Genomic DNA, 15,430 nt, shown 5'->3' with positions numbered 1-15,430 from the left:
GAGTCCAGAAGTTTGAAATATCTTGTTGGCAGGGTTGGAACTTTTCCAAGAGAATCTGCTCCATGCCTGTCTCTTAGCTTCTGGTGGTTGCTAGCAATCTTTGAGGTTACTTGGCTTGTGTATGCATCTCTTCAATCTCTGCCTTCACATGCCTTCTCCCTGTGTGTCATCACATCATCTTTACTCTGTTTATGTCTCTGTGTCCAAATTTTCTTCTTATAGGGTCACTAGTCCTTGGATTAGGGCCCACCCTAAGTAAGAACTTCATCTTAACCTGATTATATATGAAATACCCTATAAGGACAATTAAGGTCACATTCTGAGGTTCTGGGTAAACATGAGTTTTGTGGGGGTTACTATTCAACCCAGTTCCTGGAGTATGGGGCCTTTTTAAATATTTTAAATGTGAATTTAAAAAATCATCGTACAGGAAAATTGACCCTTTTTTGGATGTACAGTTGTATAAATTTTAACACACAGATTCTTGTAAACACCACCACAATCAGGATATAGTACAGTTCTATCACACAAAGCCTTGCTTTTGCTGCCTTTTTGTAGTCATACCCACCCTCCCCTCTTAACCCCTGGCAGCCGCTGATTTGTTCTACATCCCTGTGGATATTGTCCTTCTGAGACATGAATTGAATAATACATATGTAACCTTTTGAGATTGGTTTTTTACTCAGAATGATGGATACCTTTGGGAGTCATCCAAGTTGTTGCGTGTGTCAGTAGTTTCTTTTTATTGCTGAGTGGTATGTATGCCAATGTATGGATGTACCACACTCTATTTACCTGTTAAGAGACATTGGGTTATTTCACTTTTTTGGTGATTATGAATAGAACTGCTATAATCGTTACTGTGGATTCCACATTTTATGTGGATATGTATTTTTATTTCCCTACGTAAGTTGTCTCAGTCTTGACGCTGTTAACATTTTGGACTGAGTAATTTTTTGTTGTGGGGGGTTGTCCTGTGCATTTTAGGATGTTTGACAGCATCCCTGGCTTCTACCTGTTAGATACCAGTAGCATTCCTCCAGCCCCTAGTTGTAACAGATACGTCTCTGGATATGGCCAAATGTCCCAGGGGACAAATTAGCCTCTGATTGAGAACCTCTGCTCTAAGGAAAATACCCAGGAATGAGATTGCTGGGCCTTACGGTAAGTGTGTTGAACTTTATAGGAAATAGGCAAAATGTTTTCCAGAGTGGCTATTATCATTTTGCATTCCAGCCAGCAATATATGAGGATAATCTGCATCCTAGCCAGCCCTTGGTATTGGCAGTATTTTCTTCTGTTAAGCATTCTAGTAGGAGTTTCACGATACCTCACTGTGGCAGAGTACTCTATATTTTTCTTAACCAGGCTTTTATTTAAAAAGGAAAAAATCTATACAAAAATTGAAAGAAAAATTGGAAATATAGTGAATACCTATAAACACTTTGGATTTACCAGTTAATAACATTGTGCTACATTCACTTTTTCTTTCTAGGTAGAGAGATGTGCTTAAAATTTTGCTCAAGCAAAAAAAAGAAAAAAAATTTTTGCTCAACTGTTAGAAAGTAAGTCATAGCTATCATATTTTACCCCTAAACATTTTTGCATTGCTTCTTCTAAGAAAAAGGATATTTTCCTATATAACCATGGTATGTATTACTACTTAAAACCAACCATAATTTCATAATATCAACTAATATTCAAATTGAGATTTTCCCAGTTATCTTTAAAAACCTATGGTTTTGTCCCCAGATCTAGGAACCAGTCAAGGTTCACACATTAGTTTATAATAGTTCTTACCTGTTTTGTTTTTTATAATGTTAACTTTTTTGAAGCATCTAGGCTAGTTGACTTGCAAAATGTCACACATTTTGAATATAATTATTTCCTTATTATTAGATTCAAGTTAAACATTTTTTTTGGCAAGTATATTATATAGTTTTCTATTGCTGTACAATAAATTATTCCAAAACTTTAGTGGCTTATAATAACAATCATTTATTATCTCCCACAGTTTCTTTGGCTTAGGAATTTGGAAGCAGCTTGGACAAAGCAATTTGGCCTGAGGGTCTCTCTTGTAATCGCAGTCAGATATCAGGCAGGGCTGCTTTCATCTGTAGTCTTGACTGGGACTGAAGGATCTGCTTCTGGCCGGGCGCGGTGGCTTACGCCTGTAATCCTAGCACTCTGGGAGGCCGAGGCGGGTGGATCGCTCAAGGTCAGGAGTTCGAGACCAGCCTGAGCAAGAGTGAGACCCCGTCTCTACTAAAAATAGAAAGAAATTATATGGACAACTAAAATATATATATACAAAAAAATTAGCCGGGCATGGTGGCGCATGCCTGTAGTCCCAGCTACTCGGGAGGCTGAGGCAGTAGGATCGCTTAAGCCCAGGAGTTTGAGGTTGCTGTGAGCTAGACTGACGCCACGGCACTCACTCTAGCCCGGGCAACAGAGTGAGACTCTGTCTCAAAAAAAAAAAAGGATCTGCTTCCAAGTTGGCTCACTCATGACTGGCAAATTGGTGCTGGCTCCTGATGGGAGGCTTCAGTTCCTCTTCCCTTGGACCTCTCCATAGGACTGCTTGAGTGTCTTCATTATGTGGTGGCTAGCTTTCCCCAGAGCAAGCATTCCCAGAGATCAAGGGAAAAACTCCAATGAATTTTATGGCCTAGATTTGGAATTAGTATACTGTTCCTTCTACCATATTCTGTTGGTTGTACAGGCCAGCCTCATTTCACTGTGGGGGAGGGTATTACCTAAGTGTTTGAATAACAAGAGGTGAGGATTATTGGGGCCGCCTTGGAGGCTGGCTACCACAGCTTCTAAACTTCTAACTGGCCAAGAGTTCAAATCTTTTTATATGTTTTTTTTTTGTATTTTTGAGACAGAGTCTTGCTCTGTTGCCTAGGCTAAAAGTGCCGTGGTGTCAGCCTAGCTCACAGTAACCTCAAACTCCTGGGATCAAGTGATCCTCCTGCCTCAGCTTCCCAAATAGCTGGGGCTACTGGCCCTCGCCACCATGCCCAACTACTCTTTTTGTTTCTATGATTTTTTAGTTGTCCAGCTAATTTTTTCTGTTTTTAGTAGAGACAAGGCCTCACACTCCTGACCTCAAGTGATCCTCCTGCCTCGGCCTCCCAGAGTGCTAGGATTATAGGTGTGAGCCACCACGTCCAGCCTTTTTTTAAAATTTTTAAAAAGAGGTGAGGGGTTGTGAGGAGGGGTGCTTAGTTTCCTTGTTTTATTTCATTGAGACAGAGTCTCACTCTTGCCCTGGGTCACTCACTGCGACCTCCAACTCCATCTCCTGGGCTCTAAGTGATCCTTCTGTCTCAACCTCCCCAGTAGCTAGGACTACAGATGTGCTGGGGTTTTTTGTTTGTTTGTTTGTTTGTTTTTCTTTTTGGTAGAGACGGGGTCTCACTCTTGCTCAAGCTGGTCTCAAACTCCTGAGCTCAAGCAATCCTGCCTTGGCCTCCCAGAGTGCATGAACTACTGCTTGTCCTATTTGTTCTTTCTCTTTTGTCTCCACCTGAATTCCAGTGGTGTCAAACCTGTTTTTCTTGCCCTGTTATGAATATGTTTTATGTTCACAATTTGAATAGTAACCCAAAAAGAGTTGGCTTTTGAGATAAAAATTTTTACTTTTTTCACTTAAAAGTTTTAGTGCTTCTCACTTTGTCCATGATACTGCTCGGTTTTCTAGGTTATTATTAATTGTATTATGTAGAGTCTCTCAGTTTTTAGGAAGTCATTCACATTGCCTGTGAATTAAATGTTTTGTTTCTAATATTTATAGCTAATGGCAGAGCTGGGACTTACTGTTCTTTAATTGGTATTCCATTAATTTTTGTAGTCAATTCTTTCTCTTTATTTTCTTTCTTTCTTTTTTTTTAGAGACAGAATCTTGCTTGGTTGCCCAGGCTGAATGAAGTATAGTGATATGATCATAGCTCACTGCAGCCTTGATCTCCTGGGCTTAAACTATCTTCCCTCCTCAGCCTCCTGGGTAGCTGGAACTACAGGTGTGCACCACCACACCCAGCTAATTTTCCTATTTTTGATATTGTTCTCCAGCCTTCAGCTGTGCCTACTATCCCCCATTCTGGAGATGCTGTGTTTTACCTTTTCTAGAAAGAAAAAACCTGAGCCTTCTAGTGTGAAATAGAGGATTTAGGGATCAAAATGCTTATTAAACAACTTTCAATCAATTCTGCTTATGTGTTCCACCTTTACTCCCTACTTCCTCTTGAGTGAGGATGCTGCAGTGTAAACTCTTGGCTCTTTGCTTTTCCCCATTAGCAACATAGGAGTTAATTTTCTTGGGTATGCTGTCAGCATTGGTCCATCTGCTTTTCTAGCTTCCTGAAATATTGTTGCTTGTTTTCTTTACTTCTGTTTTTTCTGATCTTTACTATTATTACTTTTAAAATTTTTTAAATCTCTTCACTAGAGTTTAGAGGGAATTTGAAAGAGAATTCAGATGGTTGTGTTTAATCTGTCATCTTTTTGTTGTAGTCCTTATCTCACATATTTCAGTTCTTTTTTTTGTTTTTGTCTAGTTTTTGCATTTCTTTGGATAATTTTTTTCTTTGAACTTTTTTTCATACTTGTTTGGAATTTGTATACTTGTTATTTTATTTTTTTTAGTGCTTACCTTTGAAATTTTAACTTGCACATTAACTTGACAGAGTTAATCAGTATCTTTGCCTTGTCCTGAGCAGTACAAGAATCTTGGAGTAATTAACTCTGGTCACCCCCATTCCTGACTTTAATGTTGTTTTCCAGTAGTTTGGATTTTTATATATTTTTATCTCTAGATGTTGTTATGTGTTTTTTGAGCTAACTTAATGCTTACCATTTTCTTAGTTACTATTGCATCTTGAGTTTCAGAGCTTCCTTTGAGAATCATTCTTTTTCTTTTATCTATTTTTTTTTTTTTTTTAGAGACGCGGTCTTGCTGTGTTGTCCAGGCTGCTCTCAAACTCCTGGCTTCAAGTGATCCTACTGCCTCAGTCTACCAAAATACTGGGATCACAGGTGTGAGCCACTATGCCTGGCCCTCCATATTCTTTTTTTTTTGTTTGTTTGTTTGTGTTTTTTTTGAGACAGAGTCTCACTCTGTTGCCCAGGCTAGAGTGAGTGCCATGGCGTCAGCCTAGCTCACAGCAACCTCAAACTCCTGGGCTCAAGCGATCCTTCTGTCTCAGCCTCCCGAGTAGCTGGGACTACAGGCATGCGCCACCATGCCTGGCTAATTTTTTCTATATATATTTTAGTTGGCCCGATAATTTCTGTCTATTTTTAGTAGAGACGGGGTCTCGCTCTTGCTCAGGCTGGTCCTGAACTGCTGACCTCGAGCGATCCACCTGCCTCGGCCTCCCAGAGTGCTAGGATTATAGGCGTGAGCCACCGCGCCCGGCCATGGCCTTTATTATATTGAGATAATTTCCTTCTAGTCCTAGTTTGTTGAAAATTTTATCATGAAAGGGTATCAGATTTTTTCAGGTGCTTTTTCTATGTCTATTGAGGTGATCATGTGATTTTTATCCTTCATTTTGTTAATGCATTATATCACATTGAATGATTTTCATTTGTCAAATTATCCTTGCATTCCAGGATGAATGACACTTGGTTGTGGCATATGATCCTTTTAATGTGCTGTTCATTTCACTTCATTAGTATGAGAACTGGACATTTTGAGTGTTATATAATGTGGCAGCCCTTAAAATCAGATTCTTCCTTCACCTCATGGTTGGTTGTTTCTCTTTGTTACGGTTGTTGTTGTTTGCTTGTTTAGTGACTTTTCTGAAATAATTTTGTGAAGTCTATATTTTTTGTCATGTGTGACCATTGATGTCTGTGTTCTGTTAGCTTAGTCAGTTAGTGATTCGGAAGGTTGTCTTCAAGTCCTGGAATCTCCTCTTCCCCCCAAAAAACCCTCCGAGTGTTTGCAGATTTGGCTGTTTGTTGGGGCACTCCAGTGCTTAGCCAGGCAGTTTAAAACTATGGCTGAGCACTTTCTACATGCATAGAGCCAGAAGTTCAGTCAGAGTTAAGAGCTTAGGTTTTTTTTTCAAGTCTTTTCTGAGCATGCATATAGCCCTGGGCATGTGCATGGCCTTCTAGGGCCTTCTAGCTTTTCCACATTATCTGGGAGCTTTTCAAAGTCCTTATTCTGTATGGACCTGGTGGCTTATGCCTGTAATCCCAGTACTTTGGGAGGCTGAAGTGAGAGGATTGTTTAAGGTTAGAAGTCTGAGACCAGCCTAAACAACACAGCAAGACCCTATCTCTACAAAAAATAAAAATATTAGCTGGGCATGGTGGCATGCACCTGTGGTTCTAGCTACTAGGCAGGCTGAGCCAGAAGGATCACTTGAGCCTTGGGAGTTGGAGGTTGTGGTGAGCTATGATCACATGACTACACTCCAGTCTGGGCAGCAGAGTGAAACTCTCTGTCTCTCTCTCCTTTCATTTACACACCCATAGGCCACCCCCCGCCCCCCCATTCCCCCAGTGTCTCCTTCCCCAGCTTCTTCCTTCCCAATCTTTTCACTCTTTTTGTATGCTGTAGCTGTTATCCCTTGCCCCAGGTTGCAGCGTTTAATACATAAGCCTTTAAATGCTTTTAATGAACACTGCTTGAAAAGGTGCCTCATCCCTGAGTAAGCTCTGAGGCAGAGGAAACAGAAGCAAGTCCTTGAACCAATCCTTCAGTGAGCTGCCAGACAGGTCAAAACACACAACCACAATTCTTTGTGAATAACGTCTATTTTGCTCCTTCTTTGATCCGTTTTTATTATAGTTTTTGTAATGGTGTGAGGTAGAGGTACAACTTCATTCTTTTACATGTGGAATCTAGTTTTCACAGCATCATTTGTTGAAGAGATGGTGATGAGTTTTTAAATATAGTACCAAAAACACAACCTAGAAAGAAAAAATTGGTAAGTTGGATTTTATTAAAATTAAATCTTCTAGTCTATGAAAGGCACTGTTAAGTGAATAAAAAGAGAAGCCGTAGGCTGTGAGAAAAACATAGCTGATAAAGGGCTTGTATCTAAAATATACAAGGAACACTTAAAACACAACAATAATAAAACAACCCATTTAAAAAGTGGGCAAAAGATCTTAACAGAAATATCACCAAACTCTCTCTCTCTATATATATATAAGCTTATTTGCTATTTTTTATGTGCTTATTTGCCATCTATATAGAGATGGCAAATAAGTATGTAGATAGCAAATAAGCATATAAAAAGATACTCAACATCATATAGCATCATATCATAAGGGAATTGCAAAGTAAAACTAATGAAATATCACTGTGTACCTATTAGAATGGCTAAATTGCCCCCAAACAAAGGGACAGTACTAAATGCTGCTGAGGATACAGAGCAACAGGAATTCTTCTTCAATCCTGACGGAAATGAAAGGTAATACCGCCACTTTGGAAGACCGTTTGGCAGTATTTTACAAAGCCAAAACATAATACCATTATCATTCAGCAGTTGTGTTTCTGTTTACCCAATCGAGTTGAAAACTTATGTCTACACAGTGACCTGCAAATAAATATTTTATAGCAGCTTTATTCATAGTTGCCCCAAAGTGGAAGTAACTGAGGTGTTCTTCAATAGGTGAATGGATCAACTGTGGTACAACTGTACAATGGTATATTATTCAGCAAAAGAAGTAAAAAATGTCAAACCATGAAAGGACATGGAGAAATATTAAATCTTATTGCTGAGTGAAAGAAACCAGCCTGAAAGAACTCCATATTATATGAGCCAAACTGTTTGACATTATGGATGAGGCAAAACTATAAAGACAGTAAAAAAAAAAGATCAGTGGTTCAGAGAGAGGAGAGAGTGATGAATAGGCAAAGCATAAGGGATTTTTATGGTGGTGAGACTACTCTGTATGATACTGTAATGGTACATACATGGCATTGTGCCTCTGTCAACACCCATAGAATTGTACAAGATAAAGAGTGAACCTTAATGTAAACTAGACTTCAGTAAAACACTGTGGAGACTGAGGCTGGAGGATCTCTTGAGCCCAGGAGTTCGAGGCTGCAGACCTATGTTAGTGCCACTGCACTCTAGCTCAGGCAACAGCACGAGACCCTGTCTCAAAAAAAAAAAAAAAAAAAGAGAGATGGAGAAAAGTAGGTATTATTTTAGGGCATATAGTAGGGAGTATTTTGCAGGTGGAATTATTAGAACTTGGTGAGAGAAAGGAGAATAAATGATAATTCCTGTATTTTTGACTTAAGCAACTGGATGGATGGATGGTGATGCTGTTAAGGCTGGAGTAGGTGTGCTGCGATATGGGGAGTTTAGATTTAGATTTAGTCACTTAACCATGTATGCAGCTGTAAATATTAGACCTAAGAGTTTGGAGCGAAGTGGAGAGGATGGGACTTGAAGTATAGAGTCTCTATTTTCCTACTGTTTTTGTCCATTTTAAATTGCACAAGTCATTAATGGTACATATTTTATTTTAAAAAATTGAAACAATACATACAAAACTAAAGTTGCCTGTGACCACTTTCTTAAGTGTACAGAGCCCCTCTTCCACAAAGGTAACTAACTGCTGTTACCAGTTTGGAATGTATACTTTTTTTGCATTTATCTGTAAGTATATGTACCTATAGGAATATATAGTTTGTTTTTGTTTGCAAAAATAACATCATACTGTACATTTCCTACAACTTAAAAAATTTTTTTTTGGATTCTTTCCATTTCAGTCATTAATAAGCTATTTTATTTACTTATTTATTTATTCTCCTCCTCCAATAAGCTATTTTATAATAGTGGCTGCATAGCAGTCAGTTCTGTAGTATGGGTATGTGATTTATTTAACTGGTTGCCAATTAATATTTAGCCTGTTTCTAATTTTGCTATTGTACAAATGGTGACTTTTATTCTTTTTAAGAATGTAAAATACTTGCATTTTAATTATGTAAAACTAATGTGTTCAAGTACGTAAATTATTGAAACTATTAGCATGTTTTTGGCAAGCACCTCACAATTCTACCATAGTGATTCTCTGAAATTATCTGAAGAGAATCATTGTTCCTAATATCTGCAATCTGTACTTCCATTAATCCTTTCTGTATGAAGTTAATTTGAGTTACAAAGTTGTAGAGATTTTAATCTTTTGACAACTTTGTAATTAATGTTAACCTTTAGAATAAATCTACATTGTTCTTAAAAAGGGCATTTTCTAGCAATAAACTGTTGATATACATTAGCAACTAGAATAGTATTTTTTATCATGCAGAAAATCACCCAAATGTTGGACTTTTCTCACTTCCTCTTAATTTACTTGTCTTAATATAGTAGGTCTGTGGCAAATAGGCTTTTGGGTATTGAGGAGGGAGTAATAACTACAGAATGTGGTAATGATGTCTTTGAGGGCTCTTTCTATAACAGGCTGTTTGAATCAGAATATCTTGTGCAATGCAGTGTTAAGGCTTTTATGTTACATTTCATTTCTTTTATACTCTGGGTGACTACTAATGACTTTATTTACCTTCCATATTTAAAATAAAATGGCTCTTTTAGTAGATTGTAGGTTATAAAATATCTGAAATGGTGCAATTTAAATAAACAAAGAGGGTGAAGGAAAAACATATATTTACCATGTCAAAAGAATGAGCTTAGTCACTGTAGTTGAGGCCAAATTTTACCTTTTAACATTTTTATGTATAAATCAAAGAATGAAATATGTTAGATTTTATAGCGTTCATGTTAGGAATGCTCCATTTCATTTTGGCAGACTTGGGAAGACATCACAATTGTTTTATATTAAACTCTTTTTTAATAGAGGCCTAAATTTTTATAAAAACTCAAGACAATGTTTACAGTTTCTAGATATTTTGTTTGCCTTATTGTATTATTTGTACACCACTTATTACATAGTGGGAGGCTGAGGTGGGAGGGTTGCTTGAGGCCAGGTGTTCGAGACCATCCTCAGCAAGATCGAGATCCTGTCTCTGCAAAAAATTGAAAAAATTAGCTGGTTGTAGTGGTGCACACTTGTAGTCCCAGCTTCTTGGGAGGCTGAGGCAGGAGAATCATTTGAGCCTAGGAGTTTGAGGTTGTAGTGAGTTATGCTGACACCACTGTACTCTAGCTGGGGTGACAGAGTAAGACTCTATCTCAAAAGAGAAAAAAAAAAAGGAAAGAAGCTTTTGCAGGGTTTGGAAAATTATAAGAGTTGTCCTGGCTGTATTAAAAATAGGTACTGAGTCTCCACAAGGTTAGAAACAGGGAGACCTTTATCGTACCATCGTACTCCCACCCCTGCATCCCTCCATCCTGGGTGACAGAAAGAGATGCTGTCTCTAAAAAAAATAAAAAAAACAGGAGATCTGTTAGGTTATTGCTGTAATCTAGGAGAGAGACATATTATCTAGGAAGGAGATGGCTGTCAGAGGCAGCACTGAACAGATTGGCGGTGGGGTGGTGAGAAATGGTTGGATTCTGGGTATATTTTGCAAATAGAGATAATAGAATTTGTTGACAGATTGGAAGGGAAATGTGAAAGAAAGGAGTCAAGGATGACTCCAAGGTTTTTAGCTTAAGCATCTGGACGGATGGAGTTGCCATCCACTGAGATGAGAATGCTTACAGAGTAATAGGTTTGCAGGAAAGATCAGGAGTTCAGTTTTGGATATATTAAGTTATGGGATGTCTTTTATTTTTATTTTATTATTTTTTTCATTCATTGCAGACATCATGGATTGGATGTCTTTTAGATACCCAAGTAAAGTTGTTTTAAGTTTTAGGAGCAACGTCTGGGCTAGAGATACAAAGTTGGTTGAGATGTGTTGTTTATATAAATCCTGTTTAAAGTTATAAGAACAGATAATATCCTCAAGGAAATGAGTATAGATGGAAAAGAAAAGGGAACCAAGAACTGAGTCCTAGGATATGCCAACATTAAGAGAGTAGAGAGAAGAAAAGGAATCTTCAAAGGAGACAGAGAAGGAACAGTGAGGTAGGACATAAACCTGGATAATATGTCTTGGGAACTCAAGGAAAGAAAGTAAATCACAGAGGAGGGAAATATCAACTATGTCAGATTTTGCTGACAGGTTAAGTAGGATGAAGACAAGAATTGAAAATTATATTTAGCAATGTGAAGGCCACTGGTTGTTATGGGGCCTTCAGTAGAAGAAAATGGCCAGGTTAACACTATTTACATATTTTTAAAATGGGGATTTTTGGTGTTTACAGTGTCTCCTTTGCCATGTTCAGGTTTGCTGACTTGGTGGCATGTCTAACAGTGGATCACAACTTGGTTCAATGGGTAGCCTGACCATGAAATCACAACTTCAGATCACTGGTAAGTCTTAAAAAGATGTACTACTTTACTTTTTTTCCCCCTTAAGATTAAAAATTAATCGTAAGAGAACAAAATCTTTAGTGGCTGTTATATATCAGGTGCTAAATTAATACTTGTTAAATGAATGAATGAACAAAATGTTTAGATACATAAAAATTTCATTTTTATTTCAGGATATTCTTGGATATTTTGTAAGGTTTCTTTCCCCCTTAAATATGGGCGCTTGGGCAATTGCTATTTTTTTTTTTTTAATTGTATTAATGGTGAGATACAGTTCATATTCCATACAGTTTACCGATTTAGAAGTCAATGTTTGGTAGTACTGTAGGGGCCAAGGGAAAACTTCCCCTTTACCTTCTGAAGGTTCGCTGAAAATCAACGAACAGAAGGCAGATTAATAGGAGAAAAGGCATACAAAATTATTAGCGTGCATGAGGGGGTGGTCACAGAGTGATTACCTTATCACACAATGGGGTAAGATGCTTATGTACCCCTTTTCTTAGGGGAAAGGGGGATGTGGAAGTGTGGATGATTTTAGTGGGTAGTAAATGATTTTTAGGGGAATTCAGTGGGCTTGAAGAACATACAATGGTCTGGGACAAAGTCTTTTGGTTTATAACAATGGTTTATGACAAAAGTCTGTCCAGGTGTGTTGACAAACTTCAGTCTGTCTTCCTATGATATGAGTTCAGTTAATAAAAACTCAGGGAAGTGACCAAAGGTAATTGTTTTCTTCTTTGGTGGGTCTGGACTTTAGGCAGATAAAAGAACTTCAGAAAACAGTTTCATCCTGTGCCTTAAGAGAAGATGAGGTGCAGTTCACAGAGACCTTGAGAGGCTGCTGCTTCAGTTCTCATGTCAAAGCATCATATTTTGGGCCGGGCGCGGTGGCTCACGCCTGTAATCCTAGCCCTCTGGGAGGCCGAGGCGGGTGGATCGCTCGAGGTCAGGAGTTCGAGACCAGCCTGAGCGAGACCCTGTCTCTACTAAAAATAGAAAGAAATTATCTGGCCAACTAAAAATATATATATAAAAAAAAAAATTAGCTGGGCATGGTGGCGCATGCCTGTAGTCCCAGCTACTTGGGAGGCTGAGGCAGTAGGATCGCTTGAGCCCAGGAGTTTGAGGTTGCTGTGAGCTAGGCTGACGCCACGGCACTCACTCTAGCCCAGGCAACAAAGTGAGACTCTGTCTAAAAAAAAGGCATCATATTTTGGGATATCAGTTCCTGAGTCGCAATAGTATGTTCACAGAGTTGTGCAACCATCACCACAATTAATTTTAGAACATATTCATCACTCCAGAAATAAACTCTGTACTCATTAGCAGTCACTCCCTATTTCCCCTATTCACTCACAAGCTTAGGCAACTACTTATCTACTTTCTGGCTATGGATTTGCCTATTCTGGGTCTCTCATATAAATGGAATCATACAACGTGTGGCTCTTTCTGTCTTCTTCCATTTAGTGTTATGTTTTCAAGTTTTGTCCATGTAGCACGTATCACACTTCATTCCTTTTTACTGCCAAATAGTATTTCATTATATGAATATACCACATTTTATTATCCATTCATCAGTTGATGGATGTTTGGATTGTTTCCACTTTTTGGCTATTGAGAGTAATGCTATAAACATTTGTATACATGTTTTTGTGAGGTTGTATGTGTTCAGTTTTCTTGAATATATACCCAGGAGTGGAATTACTAGGTCGTATGGAATCCATAGTTAACATTTTGAGGAATTCCAAATTATTTTTCAAAGTAGCTGTATCGTTTTGCATTCCCAGCAGCAATATATGAGGATTTCAATTTCTACACATCCTTGCCAATGCTTGTTATTTGTCTTTTTGATTATAGCTATCCTAGTAGGTGTGAAATGGTATCTCATTGTGGTTTTGACTTGGATTTCTCTGATGGCTAATGATGTTGAGCATCTTTTCATGTACTTATTGATCATTTGTGTATCTTTTTTGGAGAAATGTCTGTTCAGATCCTTTGGTTGCTATTGTTAATTAATATTTCTGTGTTTATTTGTTTCTTCCTCTAATCATAGAATTCATCACTTCCAGATGAATTTTCTTAATATGACACTGGATATGTTTCATTCCTGCTCAAAAACTGTCGTGCTTCTCCTTGGCTATGATATAGAATTTCTTTAGCCTGAGCTAAGACCTTTCACAGTCTGGTTCCACATAGTCTCTTTGTAGGTCTTTATATGTGAACCATTTGTACTAGCCAGGATGAGTCACTAGATTTTTTTCAAACATGTATGCATCTCTATCAACACAGTGAACTGCCAATCTCTCTCTAATTTAATAGCATTTATTGATTATAGAACAATTATCATCCTATGTATGTTATTTTAGTTTTTATTATACCTGGGTTATAGCCTCTTCCGGATAGTAAGTGTTAATATATTAGATCACAGACCATTATCTTCCTGAAAACCTAAAGGTGATGGAATTATATAAATGTGATATTGTCTTAAGGTAACAGCATCCTAGAATTTTCTTTTCGGTTTTCCTTCACTAACTGTAGTCTGTTTCTAAGGAACGAGTATCTCATTCTCAGTGAAAGATACTACTATTTCTTTGCTAAAGACAGATTCTAATTGTTGCTCCCTTCCTCATCCTCAAACTAGCCTGAGTAGCTGATTTAAATTGGGCTGGGCTTCTTATGACTTGGAGGAGCGGGGTGCAACTTAATGTTGAGACTTTAACTGGTATAGTTTTAAAAAAATCTTTACTTTTTCAGATTATGTAAGTAGTATACATGTTTTTTATTTTTAAAAAAATCAGTAAAGTAAAATAAAATGATAAATTATTTCTCAGAGATAACCATGTTAGTAGTTTTGCATAAACTACTGTCTTACTGCTGTCATCATTATTAAATGTTTTTCTCACTAAAATGATAAATGCCTGATTGTACGTCAAGAAGTCATAATTCCTAGCCATTTCAGAGTTTTTAATCTTGGCTCTAAAAATTCTCAGAATACACAGGTATAGCACAAAAAAATTTAATAAAAACAAACACCATGAATAATGGATAAAAGTTCAGCAAATATCATTAGATATGAAACAAATGGAGAGCATAAGATAAAACACAGAAAAGTGCCAAGCTGAATAGAATCAAGTGCCCTTCATATTTCATTGAGTTTACTTTCGTTTTGATGCTAAAAACGTGAGAAATAATTTTTTTGCACAAATCTCCTTAATGACATTCTATTTTTCATTCTGTGTTAATGGGTCGGTTATAGTATTTGTTTTTATTGTAAGTTGCCTCAACACCTTTCCAGACTCAAGGAAGGAATAAATATGTAAGTGTAAAAAATAAATACCAAAGCGTACGGTAATGGCAAGAGGTAACAATTATGGTCAGGAAAAAGATTGATATTTGACTAGAGTTTCTGGGAAAAGAGGTGGTGCTTAAAGGATTGCTACTATTTAAATGTAGAGAATAGAGAAAGACCCTTTCAGGAGAGAGCATGAGCAAGAGACATGAAGAAAGGGAATGCATAAACTTGTCCTAATGCCCTTAAAAGCCACTGCTGCAGTGTTGTGTATATGTGTGTGGGCGGTGGTGGTGGTGGAGGTGAAGGAAACAGAAGAATTAGTAGGAGTGGATTACCTCCTTCAAGTGTAGCAGGGCTAACAAAAAGAAAGAAAGAAAGAAAGAAAATTCATTGCTAGGGGAGATGGGACATAATCAGGGTTTTTAACAAAGAGTGGTCAGATCTGTGCTTTAGAAAGTTGGTATGAAAGACTGATAGGAGGAGAATCTAAAGTCAGCAATTAAAATCCTACTCCTGCTCAAATTTATTTTCTTGTTTCATTCCTATTGTTTTAATATTTGTTTAAATATATGTTTACTAATTGGTCTCCCTTATCAGATTAAGTGAGAGTAGGCAGAAAATTTATTTTAGGGAAATAGCACCTAACATAAGTTATAGCAAAATAGGGGTTTAAAAAAATAATTCATAGTGCAGTTGTTAAATGGATTGTTTAGAGAACTTGGATGTGAGTTTTAATTTCACTGAATTCTTTGGTATGACAGGGAAGGCATCTTCACTTTT

General features: G+C 37.5%; 1 protein-coding gene across 1 annotated transcript in view; it reads left to right on the top strand.

The window, feature by feature from the left end:
* ITCH (itchy E3 ubiquitin protein ligase) overlaps positions 1-15,430 on the top strand; it is a 108,485-nt gene that overhangs the window by 16,265 nt on the left and 76,790 nt on the right. The window contains exon 3 of the mRNA XM_069496662.1: positions 11,271-11,358. Coding sequence (XP_069352763.1) covers positions 11,289-11,358 — 70 coding nt within the window. The 5' untranslated portion in view covers positions 11,271-11,288. The remainder of the gene's footprint in view (positions 1-11,270; positions 11,359-15,430) is intronic.

Source organism: Eulemur rufifrons, chromosome 20, assembly GCF_041146395.1.
Source record: "Eulemur rufifrons isolate Redbay chromosome 20, OSU_ERuf_1, whole genome shotgun sequence".
In the NCBI taxonomy this organism is placed as follows: Eukaryota; Metazoa; Chordata; class Mammalia; order Primates; family Lemuridae; genus Eulemur; species Eulemur rufifrons.
Note: the sequence above shows the minus strand (reverse complement) of the source record. Positions and strands in the feature narration are given on the sequence as shown.